Source organism: Melospiza melodia, chromosome 2 (genome assembly GCF_035770615.1).
Source record: "Melospiza melodia melodia isolate bMelMel2 chromosome 2, bMelMel2.pri, whole genome shotgun sequence".
Lineage (NCBI taxonomy): Eukaryota > Metazoa > Chordata > Aves > Passeriformes > Passerellidae > Melospiza > Melospiza melodia.
The window spans coordinates 9,263,785-9,284,613 of NC_086195.1; the positions used below are offsets into that span (position 1 = coordinate 9,263,785).

The following is a 20,829-nucleotide window of genomic DNA, read 5'->3' on the forward strand; positions in this document are numbered from 1 at the left end:
CAGTAAATGAGAAGCTGGGCAAACTTGGATCTTCTGCTTCTCAAACTGGGCTTAAGGCAGATGCTGGGCCAGTTCTTTCTTATTCTCTCACTGGTTTTTGTCCTGGTTATTGATGCAGTATATTTTAGAAGATCAGGACAGATCTTAGTTGGGATTTCTAATTGTTAGAATAATAAGGATGGTTGTGGCGATGAATTTGAAAATTGTAATAATTTGAGGTCTTGGGATCACACAGCAAGGAGAATTTGAGAATATATTGCAGCCCTTTTCTAGCTGGGCAGCATTATTTGTTATGCTGTTTAAAAAGAAACCACCGATGTATTTCTTATGCCAACCGTTGCTTTCTGAAAAAGAAAATTCCCCCCAGACCAGTGACATAAAAAGCTAGTGGCATATGGATCCACTCTAATTACCAGTCTGGCCAGCTAGAAGCGAGCTGATTTGGCCAGTGACATTAATATCAATTGAATCAATGTCAATAGCCAGGCTGTCTCTGGAATACAGATTGTGTGATGCTGCCCTCCAGCCACGCTGAGCAGAGCAGAAGCTGAGCCACAGCTCCTGCCCAGGACACTGAGAGGCACTGGGTGAACTCAGCTCGTGGCTGTTTCAGAACAAGCAGGGCAGTTCAGGGGCTCAGTGTGTGCTCACAAACTCACAGTCTTTAAAGGATAAATCCCCAAATCCTCAAAAGTAGGTTCTTTATGTGTTTGCAACCATTCCAAGTGGGTTATAACTTGAGCACACTCAATTCAACACAACCTTTAAGAAGGAAGATAGTGTATATAAAGGTTAAGTAAAACATTTTTCTTGCCTTAATGGAGGGCATTAACCCTGAGCACAATATTAAAGGACAGAGCCAGCTTAGACTTCAAACACATGAGGGGATCCAGGTCGCTCAGGAAGAAGACACTGGGCAGGAAGATGCTGAACCTGAGGAATCTCACCCCAATATCCATAACAGGAACACACTGCATGATCTGAAAAGAGCATTTCCAGGATGAGAATTTGCTCTGAATACAGAATGAGAATTGACAGCCCTGAAAATAAACCAGCTGCATTGTTTGTGGGATGCAATGGACTATACTAAAATAATGATGCCAAAATGAACCTGTGAAAAGAGAATAGAAGCTATAAACAAGAAAACATTTTTTCAAAACAAACCATGCAATTATGTAGTTTCAGACCAAAGAGAAAGTTCTTGAGGAGGGTTCAAGAAGGCACACAACTAAATTAATAGAATATAGAAAATGGAAGAAGAAAAATGTGCTAAACATGAAGAGGACCAGAGTGCATATAGAGCTGCACTGAAAAACAGAGAAGAAAAAAAAAGGAAAATAAAAAAAAGTACATATTGGGTATGTACTGACAGCAGGGAGGAACAGATCCAGGCAGGAAAATATTTACAGGGATAGGGAAGAGACATTTTTTAAGAAGAAATAAGCTGCACAAAATCTCTAGTTACATTTAAATATTAGGCTAGCAGTCTGTGCCACTACTGTAGTTTGCATATATGTATAAATCAAATAAATTGCCTTTGTATTGCACAGAAACAGTCTAAATGTTATGTATGGTCTTTCAACTCATTTAAAGAATCAGTGGTACCATTCCACATCCTTCCTGTATTAATCTACTTGCAGGCAGGACTTGGATGACATCTTGCTGAAAATCCCATAAGAAACTTGATTGGGGTAAGTAGCAACCAGACCCTGTGGCTCCCACCTCTTCAAGAGTTAATCTCACTTCTGTGGCCTGGCAAAGTTCAGGCAAATGATTAAAATGTTGTTTCATTACATGCCACCCCCGTCTTCTCCAACTCACTGTACAGTGCAAAGAGGAAAAAAAGGGAGCAGAGGGACAGAAAGGGAGAGTTCAGGCAGTGCCATCACCCACAGGGAGCTGCTGAGAGCTCTCCCCTGCCTGCCCCTCTCTCCTGGATAGGAAACAGGAATGGAAAGTGAGTCAGCAGCCAGCAGTGCAACATGCCCTTGGCACAGCAGGGTGGCCACCCAGCTGCCCTATAAAGATCTCCTGACAAATTTTGGGCTGAGGAACACGCTGGAAAGAGTCAGGGAGAGATGGGTAGATGGATGAAATGGTGCTCTGCTTATTGGGCTGAGTGTGAAAGTGCTGCAAATTTAAAAAAACCTTCCTCGTCTGTATGAAAGCTGAGCCACTCTTTGTGATCACTGTAAGCGCTCATTTTGTCATGACACCTCTCCATGTCTTTTGTTTGAGCACCAACTGCTATGGACCTGTTTCTTCATCACCAAATTCATCCTCCCTGGTGTTTGGTGCAGCAAGAACACCCACAGCTGTTGGTGCTGCCCCTGGAATTCAAGCCAGGGAAGAGTGCAGCCCGGGCTCATATTCACCTGGAGCTTCTGCCACAGCTGTCCTGTGCAAGGATGCAATGGAGGAGCAGAGGGTGATCAACAGGGCATGTTCCCATCCTGCTGCTTTCCACAGGCTTCCCCCTAAGGTCAGTGCAGAAAGAGATGCATCTCCAGAAGGTGACTGGGATGCTCATTGGACTCTCTTCATTAGCTGGAGTAGAGGGGAACAGCACTGTGAGCCTGGGTGCTGCAGTCAGTCAGTGGCTGAGATAAAACCACGTTTAGGAGCAGAGATACCCATGGCTGTGTGGGCTGGGAGTTGCAGATTGCTCTGGAGAGTGTTACTCACAAGTGATAAAACACTGATTAATAAGGTGTTTCCAAAACAGAACACCCCACAAAACACAAACAGAAGATTCTCCTGACTTTTGTTTGCACACAGTGTTAACAATAAAATTATGACATTCTCATAACAGCTTACTGTTTCTTATGCAATTTGAACATTGAGGCTGGCTCAATGTGATCTCACAAATCTCCCTTATCCTGAGGTATGTAAGCATTTTACTCTTTAGTTCACCAATTTTTGCTGGTCTCTTCATGAATATAATGAATATAAATATAAACCATGAATATAAAAAATTTACAAAAAAATACTTAAAATAAAGAAGTGATTTTCACCAAACACATGAGCCTTCCAGTACTTAAGGTGTAAAGCATGAATAATTTAATATTACTCACACTTGATCTTTTCCACACACTGAATGTCCCATAGCAAAGTCCCCAACAACTGAGAAACGTAGCTGAATAAATCAGAAAATTATTCTGCCCTACCATTTTCAAGCAGTGTGGTTTTTATTCATTCAGAAAGTAAACAAGGTCAGAGGAGTTCATCATAGTTGTCAACCAGCCCTGCAGTATAATAATCTTTTTTATAAGCCAGATCCTCAACTGATTGTAAAACCATACAGTCCTTCTGTTCACAGATAAACATCTGGTATTCTGTGTGTGTAAAATATTATCCAGTTGTCAGATCCACAGTTACATTAGATGAAAAATAAAAAATACAATCTCTTATAACTGTTCTTTGAGGTGAGAAAGGTTTGAACTGGTTAAAGTGCCTGAACACTAAGTGTTGGTACTGGTAACATTAACTTGCTTATTCAAAACAAATTTGTTCAACCATTTCCTAATACATAAATAGTGATTCCTTTTAAGATGTCCACAGATTAGGGAGGAATTAAGAGCAAACTACTGAGTGTTTTTAAGCCAATGAAAAAAATCTGCTGGCTTTGCCTGAGCAAGATTCTCATCTTTGTCTTAATATGTACAGCCTTCTGTACATTCTTTGGATTGCAGACTAATTCCAATAAAATACTTAATTTTATGCTTAACTTCAGTCCCCCACTACAGCTGATAGGACTATGTAATTGTTTTAAATTAAACAGGTCCTTAATTATATTGCTGGATGAAGATCTCTTTAAACAACAAGTGCCATATAATTGCTACTTTGAAAAACCTAGAGATAAATGGATTTGAAGATGACTTCCCCAAATACTCACTAAGAATTAGCAAAAAAAAAAAATTGTTTGTATTTTTACCTGAAGAGTTAGGTAATCAGCTAAAATCTGAAGAGGATGGTATAAATCAGACAATCCATTGATTATTGGGACTGTGGCTTCTTTTGCCATTAGGTCCAGATCATTATGGTTATAAACTCGAGCCAAGATTGCATTTGTCATGCTGGACAGCACCCTAGAGATGGCAGAAAATACTCAAGTCAAACATAATAAATATACCACTATTGCACTCTTCACCATGCAACACATAAATATTAATGAGAAATGGTAATGAATCAATATTTTTCAGCTATCTGAATAATTTATCATGCCTGCAGAACTGACTCAAATATAGTCATTTAACAAGCTGCTAATAAGTAAGAAGTTTCACTTCCTAACACTACTATAGTAAGTAAATGAAAACTGCTGCTCTATTTTATATTCTTTCCTCTTTAGCTTTTCATTGTAGATGGAACATTGATACATGTTAATCTCTCTGAATAAGATAAGAGATTGTGTGATAGTGTGACAGTTAAAGAATTGGATAACCTCAGAAGAGATAAGGTATATGATTTTTTTCAGTCTTTTAGCAAAGAACAAATTTAGCATTGACTGAATATTATAGACTCTGTATGGTAGCCTGACTTTGTGAGGATCAGCAATACAGATCTTAGATTACCACAATTGTTTACTGATCTTAATAAACACAGAAACACAACAGGCTGGGATTGTTGGTCGGCTTTCTCCTACCTATACACCTGTGTATTGACTCACAGGGTATCAGCATTCAAGTAATGCCCAAATTTCAAACTCAGAACAAGGGAAGGGGTTGCAGAAGCCCCTGTACCATTCTGGCTTTAACTTCATTTGCTGAAGTGTGAAAGACACAGGAATTAGCATAGTATACTCTGAATTTTTTAGATAAATTGAATATGGATTGGAGCTCTTAATTTCTCTGCATTTCTGTGTTTTAATCAGGCCCTGAAGCTTGACTTTGAAGTAGCATTTTGTGTGTTTTCATATTATCTGAAATAGGACCTTGAAACAAAACAAGGGAGGACTGAATTAGAAAAATGTGGAAAAAATCCTTGCAGTATCTGCCTTCCTGATTAGCCATGGCAAATTCTTGCATCTCCTCTTGTGGAAATAAGGCTGTTAGTACCATCATCATCAAGGGCTCCTGATGAAGTCAGTTATAAGAATTTTCTACTCATATCAGACATTCCTCACAAAAGCAAAGCTCTTATAAAATTACAAGATTGCCTGTAGAGCTCTCTCTGAAGAAAAGACTGTCAATAGAAGCTACAAATGAAAAGGAGGAACTGAACAAGGTATTTACTGATTACAAAGTACTGGAAGAGTTACTGTTGGTGCCATTATTTCTTCTCAGCTCACCAGTTCCTTTCTCAGGGGGAAACCTGTTTTGTTCTGAGCTGGTCATCAGGGATGTGATGCATGGTTCCTTTTGTTAGCCCTCTCACTGGTGGACTCCCTAAACAAGACGCAGCCAGCCCCCAACAGTCAAGGAAAGGGACAATCATATTGGGAAATGGCTCACTTTTCTTATAGCTTTCTTTTTCTTTTAGGATGTCAGCTCAGCAGATTTCTATTTGACACAGATGATCAAGAAATTAAAGAAGATGGTTCCGTCATAAGGAATGCCATTAGGGAAAATTCAGTCATAATCAACCACTAGTGAAAACTGCTGGATTTTCATCTTTAGTCTGTTGGAAGTAGATATCAGATCTATTAGACACCTACCAGCAGGACATCAGACAGTCCTTCTGCCAGCATTTCTAGATGTCATGTTTTACAGTAGGAAAATCAGTGGTAAACTGGCTTTATTCTTTGTGAAACCAAAATGAAACTGAACTTGGGGGAAAAAAACCACAAATAACCCTCACCTGGAGGTCTATGATTACAGGGGAATGATTAAGTCTCTGGTAATTTAATCAGTTGAATGGAAACTGTGTAAGGCTGGAATTGCATAGGAAAAAAGTCCTGAATATATAAAAGAGTCTTATCAAAGGTGAAGTTTTGGAAGCTGAGTGCTGTAAGCACAAGTTCATCAGGTGACTACATTTAATGTTCTTATTTTATCAACTACTAGGTCTTTCTCTCTTTTCATTCCTTTTCAAAACCATGAGATTATCAACTTCAAAATCCCAGAGCCTGGAAGTATATTATATTGGAACACTGAGTACATTGAAATGTTGCATATCTCTCTTTTCAAAGTAATTTTTATTTCTATGGAGAAAACCTGATTTTTTTTTCCTCAACTGTATCCTCTGAGGAATCCAAAATGAAACACAGAGTATGCCTTTTTGGTATGGCAGACTTTTGAATTTGAAAATGGGGCATTTGCATATGTTTTGTATAGAATACTGCTATGCAAGGTAGTTTTGCTTTTGTTTTGACAGTTTATATCCATTCAAAAGCTTTAAACTTCTCACAAAACCACTTCACTTTCACTCATAGTCTCACAGGGACAGACAATGGATGTGTTCTCAGCAAAATAAACCCATTCCCCATAAATGAAGAGATTAATGCCCTAATAATTCCAGTGGTTAAATCATCCTATGAGCTCTTCAGAGCTCCACTGAACCTGATGGCCACTGAGCTTTAGTGGTGCCCAGTGGAACTGCTCTGCAGTGGGAAATCCAGACACAGTACTTATATTTCATTTCAGGTGATAGATCAGACATGTTAAACAGCACTGAAAGGCTCACAGCTCCTTAATGGGTGGAAACTTTTTGCCACAGTGTCAGCATAAATGTAAATGTCTTGTGAAGCATGGAGAAACTGATTTATGAGCAGGTAATTAGTCACTAAAAATATGTTCACAGCGGCAATGCTTTCAACCCTCACCTGGAGCAGTTCTAATAAAACCTGTGACTTTTATGGATCTGTGCCCCTTTTACTTTAAGTCTCAATCTCAAATACTTCAAAGGCCCTCAGAGCCCCAGACACATGCCTGTAAATATTTGAAATACCCTCTGGGTCTACTACAGGCATTCTTTTTCTGTTCTTACATTATCTGAATGAGGTTGGGATGTCATCTTTCATTCACAAGAAGCACCAAGGAATTAACACTCCAGTTGTTCTTTTGGGTAAACTACTCAGCCTTGATTATGCAGTCAGTAGTATTTCTGCTAATGACAGCAGGAGTGGAGCAGAGCACTGGGACTGTAAGGTTTTGGGAAAAGCCCCTGTCCACTGTAGCAAGTGAGAGTTGTGACTGAGCAGAGGAGCAAAATCCCCAGGTAAGAGTCATAAATAGGGGCTTGCCCTGGAAGAGCAAGCAGTGACAGAGAAAAGGGGGCTGGAGGTTTATTTGGGAAGTAGATATTGTAGGAACTTTATCCACAGAATGGGAATGCCTTCAGAATGGCTGGAAGGTTTACTTGCTTCTATTTATTGCCTTGTTTCTTGTAGTTTATTGTCTGCCTTTTTCCTTTTTTGCTTGTGCAAACAAAGGTCATTCAGGACACTGTAAACAAAAGATTTAATGTCCCTTTACTACATATTTGGGAAGAAGAAGAAATGAAAACTAGTTTATGTTAAGCATATCCGTTTTTGTATCAGATTTGCTGTAGGATGGGCATCTGACTGGCAGAGAGGCTGCAGGTGACAGTCCTGCATGGCTGGTGGGACAATGCTTGCAGAGGTTATTACAGAAAAATGCTTTGGAAGGGCCCTGACTTCATCCTTGCCCTTCCTGCAGGTTTGGCTGCTGGGGTTTACAGCCAGCTTTGCAGTAGTGCAGATGAGAGCTACAAGGTGATCAGAGAGGGAGCACCTTGCTGCCAAGGAAAGGCTGAGAGAACTGGCATTATTCAGCCTGGAAAAGAGAAGGCTCCAGACTGACCTAACTGCAGCCTTCCAATACTTGAACAGAGCCCACACAAAAGATGGAGAGGGACTATTTAGGGGCTTCAAACTGACAGAGAGTAGGTTTAGATGATTTTAGGAAAAATTGTTGACTGTGAGGATGGTGAGGCTCTGGCACAGGTTGCCCAGAGAAGCTGTGGATGCCCCATCCCTGGCTGTGTTCAAGGCCAGGCTGGATGAGACTCTGAGCAACCTGGTCTAGTGAAAAGTGTCCTTGTCCATGACAGGAGGGTTGGAACAAGATGATACTTGAAGTCTCTTCCAACTCAAAATATTCTATGAACAAGATGATATTTAAAGTCTCTTCCAACTCAAAATATTCTATGATTCTGTTGTTGCAGCTCACTTTGATTCTGGCAGATTTATGTATCTAGCAGAGAGTTAAGCCTAGTACTTCCAGGCCTCAAGGGACTGAGATTTTTACTTTCTACTATCAACACCATATGTCTTCCATTTCAGTAGTAAAAAAAAACAAGGAAGGAAAATTTAGAATGTCCAAATGTTTGATATTTTTTCTTTAATTTTTGTTGGATTTCATCACAGAGAACAGCAACACAGTTCTCAAACAATGGTATTCAGCAAGAGAACTGTGGTATTCAGCAAAGGCAGTGGAACTCATCTGCCTGATTTGCACATTTTGAATCGAGCCTGATGACCTTGACACTGCATATCTTTCACCAGAACAAAAAGGACCACTCAGACACTGCTAACCTTCCAACAGCTGGGCCTGACTGAATCGACCTCAGGCTGCAAAAGGACTGCCTAGAAAGCAGGATAATGCTAAGGCTGGATGAAGCTTTAATAGCTGGTGTGCCATGGAAAACAGCAGGAGCACCTGCAACACAGGACCTCATGTTCTGCCAGCTTTTTGCAACATCAGAGGCTGCAGAAAACCTCTGAGCTCAGGACCTCCCTGCACAGCAATGGAGACAGGCTGCTCCCCACCCCTGCATGTGGGACTGGGCATGACTGGCATCTTCCAGGGATGCCAGAGAGGGCAGGGAGCCACAGCCCAGCCTCCACAGCAGTCCTGGCAGTGGGTACAGCTGGGAAGGAAGGTGCAGGAAAATCTGAACTGGCTACAAAGTGTTGGTCCAGCTTCATGCTGCTGAAATGAGGGGATCAGAAAGGTCCTCAGTGCCACCCTGCCACTGCAGGGACACTACTTCAGCAGGCTAAGGCCCACCAGCAGCTGGCCAAACAAACATAAATTGTGTCTTTGCTTTTTGATTTTGCTCCAAGGGCAGCAGAACCACAAGGTTTGATATTGGATTGTGATGCCATTTCCTGCTTCAGTTTGAGTCTTGTTAGAATATATGTGCTGTCATCAGTGGAACTGCATGACTACTGAGGTTCATAAAATTGTTCCATTAGTAAATGTAGCTCTAATTAACACTCTATATGCCAAAATAGTTCTCAGTGCGGTGTCACCGTGATATTTTCTGAAAAATTCCTTCTCCAGGATTTCTTCTCCTGGGAAGTTGAGAAGCCTCAGAGAAAAATGGAAATAATAATTATCTGATTCACTTCTCTTGTATTTGCTGCTTTGCAATGTGGTTTGGAGATTGTTTACCAACTGGTGCATGGTTGATTTGTTTCATGTGAATTGTTTTTAATTAATGACCAATCACCATCAGCTCTGTCAGACTCTGGCATCAGTCACGAGCTTTCATTTTCATTCTTGTTAAGCCTTCTGTCTGTATCCTTTCTATTCTTTAGTATAGTTTTAGTATAGCATTATGTAATATCATATCATATCATATCATAATAAATCAGCCTTCTGAGAACATGGAGTCAGATTCTCATCTCTTCACCTCATCCTGGGGACCTCACAAACACCACAGTGTGGGAAGTGTAGGATAGCTTGAGAGGATGGAATAAAGTTTTACTGAGCTACAGATTCTGTGAACTGATCTGTAAATATTTAAGAAATTTGGACTAGCTTCTGGCATTTTCCAGAAAGAAAATATCAGCTCCCAAAATTCTGTAAGACAGGTGTCAGCCCAATTAACAACCAAATGCAGTGATCAATCAAGTGACATTCTACCAACCTTGCTGTATCTGTGAGACTCTCATTAGTGCCCAGATGTATATCTTGTGTTGTAAGGAAGGAAGCATGTCCTCCAAGGACAGCAAATCCTACAGTGAGGAAAAACGTAAAAAAAAAAAAAAACAGAAGTGAAACACCAGCACTTCATATTTGCAGCCAAGTTTAAAAATCTTCTTGATAGAAAATACATTGTCAAAAATAGAAGTAGAACTCAGCAGGACATCAAAATGTTAAAATTCTTAGCATTTGACACACAAAATGTCAAATAAATGTGCTGTGGAATAACCCCACTCAAATGTATTTGTTACTGAAATCCTTGGCCATGAGTTCCTATCTGTGATCACAGGAACAGTGATTCCAGCTCCAGGGCTACACATTGCCACAAGCATCCCTGTTGCTCCCTGTTCAGAGCCAGGTAATCCATTCATCACGCTGCATTTCTGCTTCATGGGGCTTTGCATCCTAGAAGGACCATCAGAGTCACCTGGTGCATTTCCACATCCTTGCAAGGATCAACATTGTCTTTCATGTAAAGTCAGACAGAAAACCCTCCTCACAACTGTAACAAACCTGAATTTGGTCTCAAATGACCAAGTGCCCTAAAAATGATAATATGAGAGAGAGAAGAGGAAAGGTCTCAAGCCCTGCCAGCATCCCTCTACCTTGCAATAATTAGGAATTTACACGGAGGTCCAAAGAGCTGGATGGATTAGGTATGAAGAGTAAAATCCATTCCTGAGCAGGAAACCATGGAAATTTGAGCATCATTTAAGAGAAGAAAACACTTTGGGGAACTTCAGAGGTGTCTGAACAGTGTTTTGGATGAAGAAAAATTACATGTTAAAGGCAAATCTCTGGTTCTCTGCTGCTTTACTTTAATGGCACCACCAGTAGAAAGTTACAAAAAGAAACCATCCGACACAGACAGGGAAGAAAATATCTTCTTTTCACCAACATCTGAGTCTCTTTGCCTGGTTTAGGTCTGAAGCCTCTTTCCACTGAATCTGAGTGTAAAGTCCCTCATGGTCACACATTGGGAGGATAGGGCCTGATGGGGCTGTTTTATGAACTGTCACAGATGGTTTAGCATAATCCTAGCATGGGGAACAGGATTCCACAGCTGGGGATGTACAAAGTGTAGGATCTGAACTGGGCTGTATGTATGTATGTATGGCATTTTCTGTGTGATAAGAACAACTCCCTTCTAGTGCAGAAATTTTCTGCAGGCAGATCACTGGCATTTCTGATGGAGGAAATTGCCAGAGAATCTTAGCATGGACAAACCAGCCTTGCTGAGACAACACTGTGGGGGTGTGAGTCTTTTATTGTGACAAAAATCTAGAAAGAAGCCCATCTTTATATTTATATTTCCAGGAAGAGAAAAGCTGCACACAGCACAGTAGAGACCCCTACTTTGTTTACCAAACTGTGATGTTGTGGAGATGCTGATGAACTTCGTTCTGCTAGGAAACAAAAATTAAAAAGAGAGAAAAGAAGAGTGGAAAAGGAAGAAAAAAACAGAAGAAAAGGTCAAAAGCTGCTCAAGCTGGCTGTATCCATTAGATGGCACTGCTGACAGATTCAGCACTGTGGCTTCAGAACGGTGGTTGTACAGGTCTGCCATGGATTAAAAACTTCATCCCACAGTTACTCTTTAAAAGAGGATTAATCCAGGACTGAACATTAAAACCTTTCACATATAAAACCAGCAGGTACAGGCAGCAGGTCTGGGCCTCACAGCTGGGCTCCTTACACAGAGCAACCCTTATTAACTTCCATCTCCTGCCAGCAGCAGGGATGAGGAGAGGTCTTCTGCTTTGCATCAGTTCAGCCAGCCTCGGGAGTTTAAAATACAATAGATAAAAAAAATACCAGCAAAACATTTTCTTTGGACTGCCTCAATTTCCTTAGATGTCAGATTAAAAGTAATGATGCTCCAAGTCCCACCTAAAGGGCAAATTTCTGCTCCCCTAACCAGTGTATACTCATTTTATTGAATGGGCCCTCTTAAATTTCTTGTTGTTTTCATTAAGGATTGCTCCAAATCTCAACAATATTGCAAGTCACACAGAGCAAACTTTTAAAAATGAAGCACCATTTATTCTACTGTTACTTTTTTCACCTCCCCTCTGCAGCTCAGACACAAACACTGTATTTAAAGAACAATGTATACAAACTACACATTACAGCCTGTTTATTCAGTGCAAAATTTTAATTGAGGACCTCAAGGATGAACTGTCATTGGCAGTAACTTTTCCTTCCCAAATTCTTGTGGATTTTTTTGAGTCATATACAATTATGTCAGGTATTTATTCCTGCAAGTTCCACACAATACAGCAGCTCTGCATTTTAGGATTCTAAATGCATACACCTTTGTAGATGATTTGCAGTCCAGGCATGCTCCAATGGACATATTCTGTTTTCTAGAAATGATGCCCAGGTAAAAAAACTGGAATCTGAACATTCATTCAGAATTGCCAGACGTGAGGCAGCCCAGTCAGAGCTGCCACCTGGAGTCTGTGTACATAGCAGAGCCCTGATGTGTTGGGCTTTCTACTCATGAACCGGCCATCTGTGCAGGGCCTGGCAACATATTTCCAGACAAAACTTTCCAGCTGGAAATACAGGAGCTCTGTGCTCTAGCTTTGTATATAGTTGCAGAGACAGAATATTTTTCAGATTCTTTCATCCAGACTGCCAGTAGAAAGTGAAAAAAAAATGATGACTTTTGAAGGTACGCAGGCACCAATTCAGCAAATAAACATTGGAGTGGTGTGTTAAACTGGGAGATCTAATCCTTTGTTGTCACAACCTGGTCATATCCAAGGCCACATGCTAAATATTTATATGAATTGTGATATCTTCAATAAACTACTACATGTTCATACTGCAAATCCAGCATAGATTATTACCTCTTGTCCACAATTCTCACTACTGTTATTTATCAAAATACACAGTTTCACTCCTCAGGCTGTGGCACATTATTGACCCCACTTATGCAGACTCTTTCAGACAGGACATGAGTGAAATCTTCATGCCAGGCTGTCCCTGCTGCATGAGCCAAGAGGGACAAAATGAATCCTGTAGTTCACAGGTTGGCTACACAGGTCTGGAGCTGTTACCTGGAGACACACACAGTCATCTTCTCAGACTCAAAGGAAGGATCTTCTTCAGAATTTCAAGACATATGGATTTGCATTTATTAATTTCCTCATTGCCTGCCTGGACTTACAAAGTAGAAAGTATTTTTCCATTTAGACTGATAACAAAGAACTCTCCTAGGCAGAAATTGCAGAACATTCTTAAAGCAGAAGCTAAAAACTGATAAGCAGTTTTTAAAAGTTATTTTTAAGCTACTCTTTTAAGTGAAGAGTAAACTAAGGTGCATTTGGACCTTCTGTAATGAGGCCAAGCTAAATAATACTTAGCCACTCCAACAGAAAACAGACCCTGTACCATGTATTATCATCCCCACTTTAGTTCATATGCTACAATGCAATTACTTCTGTGATTCTGTGTAGCAGTCTTTAGGCATGGCCATCATGTTCCTCTCCCCACACTGTGTAGGAGGAGTGAATTGGGAGTAATTCCACTAAAGCCAGGGGCACTGAATCCCCCTAAAGCTGTTAAGATCTTGTATATTCCAATGCACAACAAGAGAAGGTAAGCTGAGCTTTCCTACCTGCCCTGTTTCCTCTCCATTTCAGCTCTGTGAAATATTGTCTGCATTCAGTGTCTGGAAAAGGCTTGGATTTATTTATGACTTATTCACTAAAACATAACTGCAGCTGTATATTTTAAGAGCAACAGTGACAATCAGATTATTTTACACCAAAGCTATAACAAAAACAGGGCATTCAACTTGTGCCATGCCTGAGGATGTTTATTTTACAAGTAATATATGACCATGTGAATAGTTCTGTTTTCAAAAAGTACACAAAATTTTATGCAGAATGGGTATGGGATTCTGGCTGTGAAGAGCTGACATTTTCCAGTGTAATAGCAGATATGTCACATTTTCCAATAAAATGGCCAGTGATAGAAATAAATCTCCTAGGCTTACAGAACTGGATTTACTTTGCCACTACTCTATGGAAGTTACTTCTAGTTCTGCATTAAACTTACAACATCACTACTTATCTTAGAAATAGTAAAATTATATGGGTTTCAGAAATACACATTGGGACAAGATTAAAGAGGCAATTAATTATACCCCAAAGAGATGTTTATTATTCAGTACAGTTGCAATGTCATTAGAATAAAACAGTTCAGAGAAACAGGATGTTGGAAAACTTTAAATATCAACTGATCTATTACAATGCATCATAAATTAATGTTTTGATAATCTTCAATTAATCTTGACAACTGGAAGAAATGCAAAAAGGTCACTCCTAAGTTAAAGGGCAAGGAGAACCCAGAGAATTCAGGCCAAGCTGCCTCACCTCTGTCTGTGGGAAGGTGATGAAGCAGCTAATCCTGGGAACCATTTCTAGGCAGATTAAGGACAAGAAAATTGTCAGGAATAGTCAGCATGGTTTCACCAAGAGGAAGTCATGCTTGAGCAGCTTGATCAACCTCTGTAATTCCATGACTGGCCTGGTGCATGAGGGGAGGGCTGTGGGTTTTGTCCGCCTGGACTGCATGGTGTCCATTGACAGTGAATCCCATGAGATCCTCCTAGCCAAGCTGAGGATGCCTGGCTGGGTGAGCAGAGCATGGGATGGCTTCACAACTGTCCAATGGCCAGGCCTGAGAGTGGTGGCCACCAGCACAAAGTCCAGTTGGGGGCCAGTGACCAGCAGTACCCTCAGAGTCCATTTGTGTCTAGTCCTGTTCAACACCTGTGTTAAGGGTCTCAATGACCAAGTGTGGTTTCAGCAATTCTGCTGTTGACACAAAACTGGGAGGGGTGGCTGGTACATCATAGGGTCATGCTGCTGTGCAAAGGGATCTTGACAGGCTGGAAAAATGGTCTGACAGGAGCCCCATGAAGTTCAGCAAGGAGAGATGCAAAGTCCTGCACCTGAGGAAGAACACCCCCTGCACCAGGATGTGATGGAGGCCTCCCATCTGGGGAGCACCTTGGCAGAAAAGGACTTGAGAGTCCTGGTGGACAGCAAATTGAACATGATCCGGCCATGTGTGTACCTTTCCAGCAGGGGTGGTAAATGGTGTCCTGGACTGCACCAGACAAATACTGCCAGGAGGTGGAGGAAGGTGATGTTTCCTCTTTATACAGCATTGGTGACCTCAAGAGTCTGGATTTGGGGTCCTCAGTATGAGAAATGTTGTTATATGGATACAGTTGGGATGTCCATGCTAACAAAGGCTAACAGAGATGGCTGAGGGACCGAAGCATATTTCATATAAGAAGTGTTCCAGATTGCAATGCAAGATGTTTTCTATTACCATCTATATGGCAGTTGTCTTTTGTCAAGTGGGCAGTTTGCCTTATCTCTCTCTGAGTGATCACAATCACTCCTCTCTTGGGAGGGGACATTTGCTGATAACAGACTATTGGATGTCACTGCATGGCTGATAAGAACTACAGCATCCCATTGGGAGATGCTCCGCCCAGAGGGAGGAGCCAAGCATTCCTACCCAGATACAATCCAGAGGTTCTGGAATAACTGCATGGCTTCTCCACTGGATATCCCAGAGGAACAGCAGCTGCCTCTACTTCCACTGGATCTTTGGAGGAGGACTACACCCTTTTCTACAGGATCCTTGCTCCAGCAGAACCATCCCTGACACTGCAGGAGGACTACAGCCACATTTCCAACGGGACTGCCACCAACACCCTGACCCACAGGACGTCAGGTTGGGTTCTGACTTTGCCAGTATTGTTCTAGTGTACTGCATTGTTTATTTTATCCTTTTATTTTCTTCCCTATTAAAAAACTGTTATTTCCTGCTCCCATATTTTTTGCCTGAGAGCCCCTTAATTTAAAATTTATAGCAATTCGGAGGGGTGGGGAGGGTTTACATTCTCCATTTCAGGGGAGGCTCCTGCCTTCCTTAACAGACTCCTGTCTTTCCAAACTGAGACAAGAAGAAAAGCTGAGAGAGCTGGGACAGCACAGCCCAGAGAACAGAAGGTTCAGAGGGAATATTGCTCATGTATATAAACACCTGAAGGAGGAGGCAAAGAAGACAGAGCCAGGTGTTTTTCAATAGTGCAATGGTCACAAACTGGGAAGATCCTTCTGAATAAAAAATTTTATTTACTGAAAAGCTGATTGGGCAATGGCATAGGTTGCCACAGAAGATTGTGGAATCTTCATCCTTGGAGACATTCAAAAGGTTTCTGGACATGGTCCTGGACAACTGGCTCTATAAGACCCTCCTTGAGCAGGGGATTGGACCAGACGACCTTCAGAGATTACTTCCAACTTCAACCATTCTGTTTATTTCTTTTTCAATAATGTCATTCTTTATAGGCATAGGGACAGCAGGAATTCTGAAAACTCTTCCATGATGTTAGTATGTCCCAACAAACTCCTAGACACTGCACAAGGAAGATTTTGTAATCAGTGCTTTCCAAGTCTCTGCTCTGTAATGAAATGCACTGATTTAGCAGTTCCTGAGAGTTGCAAGGTTTGTTTAGATTAATCTCCTCCCCAGGACCTTGCCCTACAAGTGACCTCTCTCAAGTTATTGAAGGGGCAGCTCTTGGGAAGAGCTATTTGAGATGACTCAGGAACTTTATAAATAAACACTTCAATCCACTGCAATTGTCCACCTTCACTAGACATTAGAAAATTGGTATTAAATTATCTTGTTTAGCTAAAAGGAACACATGTGGCTTTACATTTGTTTTGAGTTAGAGATTCCAAGGAGGGAATCATTTATGTTAAAAAAGCAGCTGAAATGTATATAGTTTTTGTGAACAGAAAATACTTGAGTCTGCCTTTGAAGCAAAGTCTTAGGCTTAACAGACTTAAGACCAATTAACTGAAGGTGTGAAGTTAATGCACAGAAGCTAAACTGCATTAAACTCTCTTGTGGAAGCTCTCACTCAGAAATAAATTTCACTGGAGCTTAATTCTCCCTTGGATGAATTTATGTGCATTAACTCCCATCCTTACGTTAATTCATTCGAACTTTCCTGAGCTTCCCCTTTCCATAAGCCTTCAAAAGCCAAGGACTAAGCAGTGTTTCCCTCAGAATACAGAAGGATGAAGGATAAACAGATCCAGAGAATTCATTACCTGGCCATACACCAGGATGGCAGGAAACAAGAAACTGGACTGAAAACTCAGGAATTAAAAGGTGGGTGGTCTTCACAGAGAGGGAATGCGCATTAGTAAGTCCTCATTATCAGGAGAAAACAGAAAGCAACAACATGGCTGCTTAAAGAGAAGGATCAGCAGGCAAATGGCTGTGCCAGACAATACAAAGGCAAATTCATAAATGCTTGGAATTAATGTATCTGCTTTTTCCTTCCATTATTTTTACCTTCTCTCTTACAATTTGTAAAGGAATGTGAATACTCAACAGGTTTCCTATTCTTTCACTAGGGAGAAGTGAGGGATACTGGGTCAGCTTAAAAGAGAGAAGAGCAAGTTTTTCTTGATGTATCACCAGATCAGAGTTATTTCTTGCTATGAATGATTGATTGATGAGTGATTTATTTCAGCAGTGTCATTGAATTCAGAACAACTACCATGTAAATAAAGATACCATAGGTACATGTTTCAATGTTTCAGGACTGTAACCCAAAAGAAAAATGTTCTAGTGCCTGATATGATTAGGCTAATATCCTTGAGTCTCCATCAAGTTATCTTCCCCTGTAGGTAATCCTGTTAATTTTTCCCCTGAATTTATATCAAGGCATTACTGTATTCCCAGCCTAAGCACATATTTTGAAATGCAACAATGGTAATGCATATTACATTAGAAAAATATTTATTAGAGCTTGCAAAAAATTAAATTTGTCATGCTTACTGAAGTAGATGTTAGGAAATGTACATCTTGCCAGTACAGCTGGGAGCTTACACCAGAAATACCTATTTCTGCCTATTACATTATTTCTGATTTTGACAAAATTTCAGCAACCAGAGCCGTGTGCTTGTGAAATTATTATGCAAGGTGAAACACAAACAGCCTCCATTCTTTTCTTATTTTTGCTTTCAAAGTTTAGGTTTCTCCTGAGTAGAAATTGCTAAATGCAAAATTATGCAGTGTTTTTTAGTACATACTCAATGAATATAGTTTGATATAAAGTCTCACTGTGCCATTGCTCAGACCTACCTGTTTCTGCAGATAATCTTGTTCTTGTGCTTCTCTTCTCAAAAATCACGGCCAAAGATTTGCCTTGCATCAAAGGCAAATACTGAAACATGAAAAATGAACTTATTTCAATTTTATAATTGTTATAGTCTTTAAAGTATTAAATACTTCTTGCAAAATTTAATTCAACATTAGAAAAGTTCCAAAAGTGGGGTTTCTTACCTGTAGTTTTGTTCTCCTGCTCTTCAATAAATTTACTAGCAGTGGAAAGGTTACAGGCAAAGAAGTAATTCTAGGCCCAAAAGCAACTGCATTTGGGCACTCAATTTGAGCCAGAATTAAGGAGAACTCAGATACTAATTTAATCCCATGCAGGGAAGTGTATTTGTTTGCTACATTTAGTGCTGCATGTGTGGATGGATGGGGTTATCTGACAACAGGGAACTTGCTGCACAAACCTGTTTAACCTTTCCACTCACAAAGTCCTCTGAAGTGTTTAAAGAATATCTCTGGACACTTTGCAGGAAGGTTCTTTGATTTGCAGCACATGATTTACAGTATTTAAGACCTCAGGAGATTTTGATTAGGACATGACAGCTGAAAGGCTTTTTCACAGTACCCTTCAGAACAGTATTTATTTCAACATCTGAGGGACCTAAATGACAGTTAAATCATTTTACCTCTCCTTTGCGCTTTATCCTTTGTTTCAAATCTGATGCCATCCACAGCAAATACTTCAGTTCATCAGCTGTGTAGCTCTGTAGAGTAAGGAGATCCCGACCTTTCAGGTCAACATTCATTTGAGCTGGTGTCCCATACCTGTGTCAAAAGAGCAGAAAATGTGTAATTTTTTGCCATTCAATACTAAATTATATATGTACTAAAGCCAGTGAGCAGGCACCTGAAATCTCTCCCACTCCCCTCACATGACCCAGCTGGATCATCATGATAGACTTTGTTAATTAGTTTAAATAATTAACAGATGTGGTCAGACAGGCACCACATGCCACTATGCACTGCATCTATGGCCACTGTAACAATGTTTTAAACTGTGTTACAAAATGTACCTTAGATGTGATTTCTTCTGTCTTCTGAGATGCATATGGCAACTGCATGCTGCCTGTCAAATAAAGTCAGAACCTGGAAAAATGACTTATGTGTAAGGCCCCAAAGCTGGGAACAGAACAACAGAAATGGATCTTGGTACTGTTTCTCCCCCTTTTTGCTGTGTGCATGAGTAGGCACTTGCCACATTCCAATCCCACTCTCACAAAAGGTGGCATTTCTATAAGTGTGTATGAAATCTCTTCATTACATTGGAAAAAAGGGTAAAAAAGCCCAACAAAACAGCCTTGCTGTACCACACAAGACATTCTGGACATGTGGTACTTATTCAGCGTATTCTGGCCTCCATCCAGATTTAGGACTTCAGAATCACGTGAAACTGGATGTTGATAATCACCCACAGAAGTTACATGATCAAATTTCTCTAGATTAAATGAGGCATCTTAATGAAAGTCTTGTCCAAGCCCCTGTTTCACAGGCTAAAGGTTAACAGGGAGGTGTGGCAGTTCAGCCCTTTTTGGCCCTGTACTTACAGCCCTCCTTATCACTACACAGCCCACACTCTGCTCTTGCTAAGGTTTTGAAGGGTATGAGCTAAGCGTGTATTTTATTTAGACTGATTGAATGAAATGGACACCAAAGCAGTGCAAAAAAGTGGACTGAGTGCAGTTAATACTTTTCTATTTCCAGTTGTGTTTGTGGTTTGTATTTCCCTTTAGCTCACCATTGAGACTAGGCTCAGATGGAGCACCTGCTAATTGCCAAGCCCTGAAGTCCGCAGCTAGGAAAATATGCCCAGATATACCCCCAGGAGGCTTTGGACACAATCCCACACAACAGCCTGAGCCCCACAGTGCAGAGCCCTGGCTTTGGAGGGTGGGCTAAGCAGGGCACAAAGCATTGGCCAGATGGACACAGCCTGGGACTTGTGGGCAGGGGCTCCATGTGCACTGCAGGCCAGGGATGAGGGCTGTCCCTCAGGGCTCTTGTTCCTGCGGGTTTAAGCCATTTCAGAGCTTTCCAAATTCTTTATTTCTGTCCCATTCCTTTTCAGTAGGTTCTGATTTGGTTTTCAGAGTGGCACCTTCTGAGCTTAGTGCTATTTGTGTCCTCCTTTCTCTTCTGCCTTCTTTGCCTGCTCTGTTTCTTTCACATTATCTGTCTTTACCCAAGGCAGCTCCAGCCAAAAACCCTCCCCTGATTTTTTTCCCCAGTCCATGTGCTGAAACAGCCCTGGGTTAAGTCATGAAGGCAGGCAGTGAAATGTCATTGTAAGATCTTGCTCCACTTGGGCTTCAGCCCTTGAGAGCTTTGCCTTAGAGGGCAGGAACATCTTTTCCTTGCTGGAAACTGGAATTCCAGACCATTGCAGGGTGTGCCATGGATCAGAGAGGGGAATTACTGAGGTTCCTGGGGTGCTGCTTCTGCTCTGCCTCCCAAGGGTGCAGGTGACAAGGTGACAAGGTCCCAAAGCCGTGTGGGCTCTCAGAGCAGATGGGAAATATTTGTCTGCTAGACATTTTCAATCACACTCACAGCTCAAAACAGAGGGAGGAAGAAAATGGGAGCAATGTAGGGTCTTTCATGGATCAGGTAGTTTCTACCACACCATGAAAAACAGCCCACCAAGATAAGCTACTGAAATCCACTCTTATATATCAAGAGTTTTAATACCAGCAGTTTATAATCATGGGATTTG

At 41.0% G+C, this 20,829-nt stretch overlaps 1 protein-coding gene across 1 annotated transcript in view; it reads right to left on the reverse strand.

Annotated features, from left to right (window-relative positions):
- Window positions 1-20,829, reverse strand: part of OTC (ornithine transcarbamylase) — a 35,420-nt gene that overhangs the window by 9,734 nt on the left and 4,857 nt on the right. Inside the window, exons 2-5 of the mRNA XM_063182001.1 lie at window positions 18,746-18,884; window positions 18,087-18,168; window positions 9,835-9,922; window positions 3,935-4,088 (exon numbers count right to left, since the gene is read on the reverse strand). Coding sequence (XP_063038071.1) covers window positions 3,935-4,088; window positions 9,835-9,922; window positions 18,087-18,168; window positions 18,746-18,865 — 444 coding nt within the window. The 5' untranslated portion in view covers window positions 18,866-18,884. The remainder of the gene's footprint in view (window positions 1-3,934; window positions 4,089-9,834; window positions 9,923-18,086; window positions 18,169-18,745; window positions 18,885-20,829) is intronic.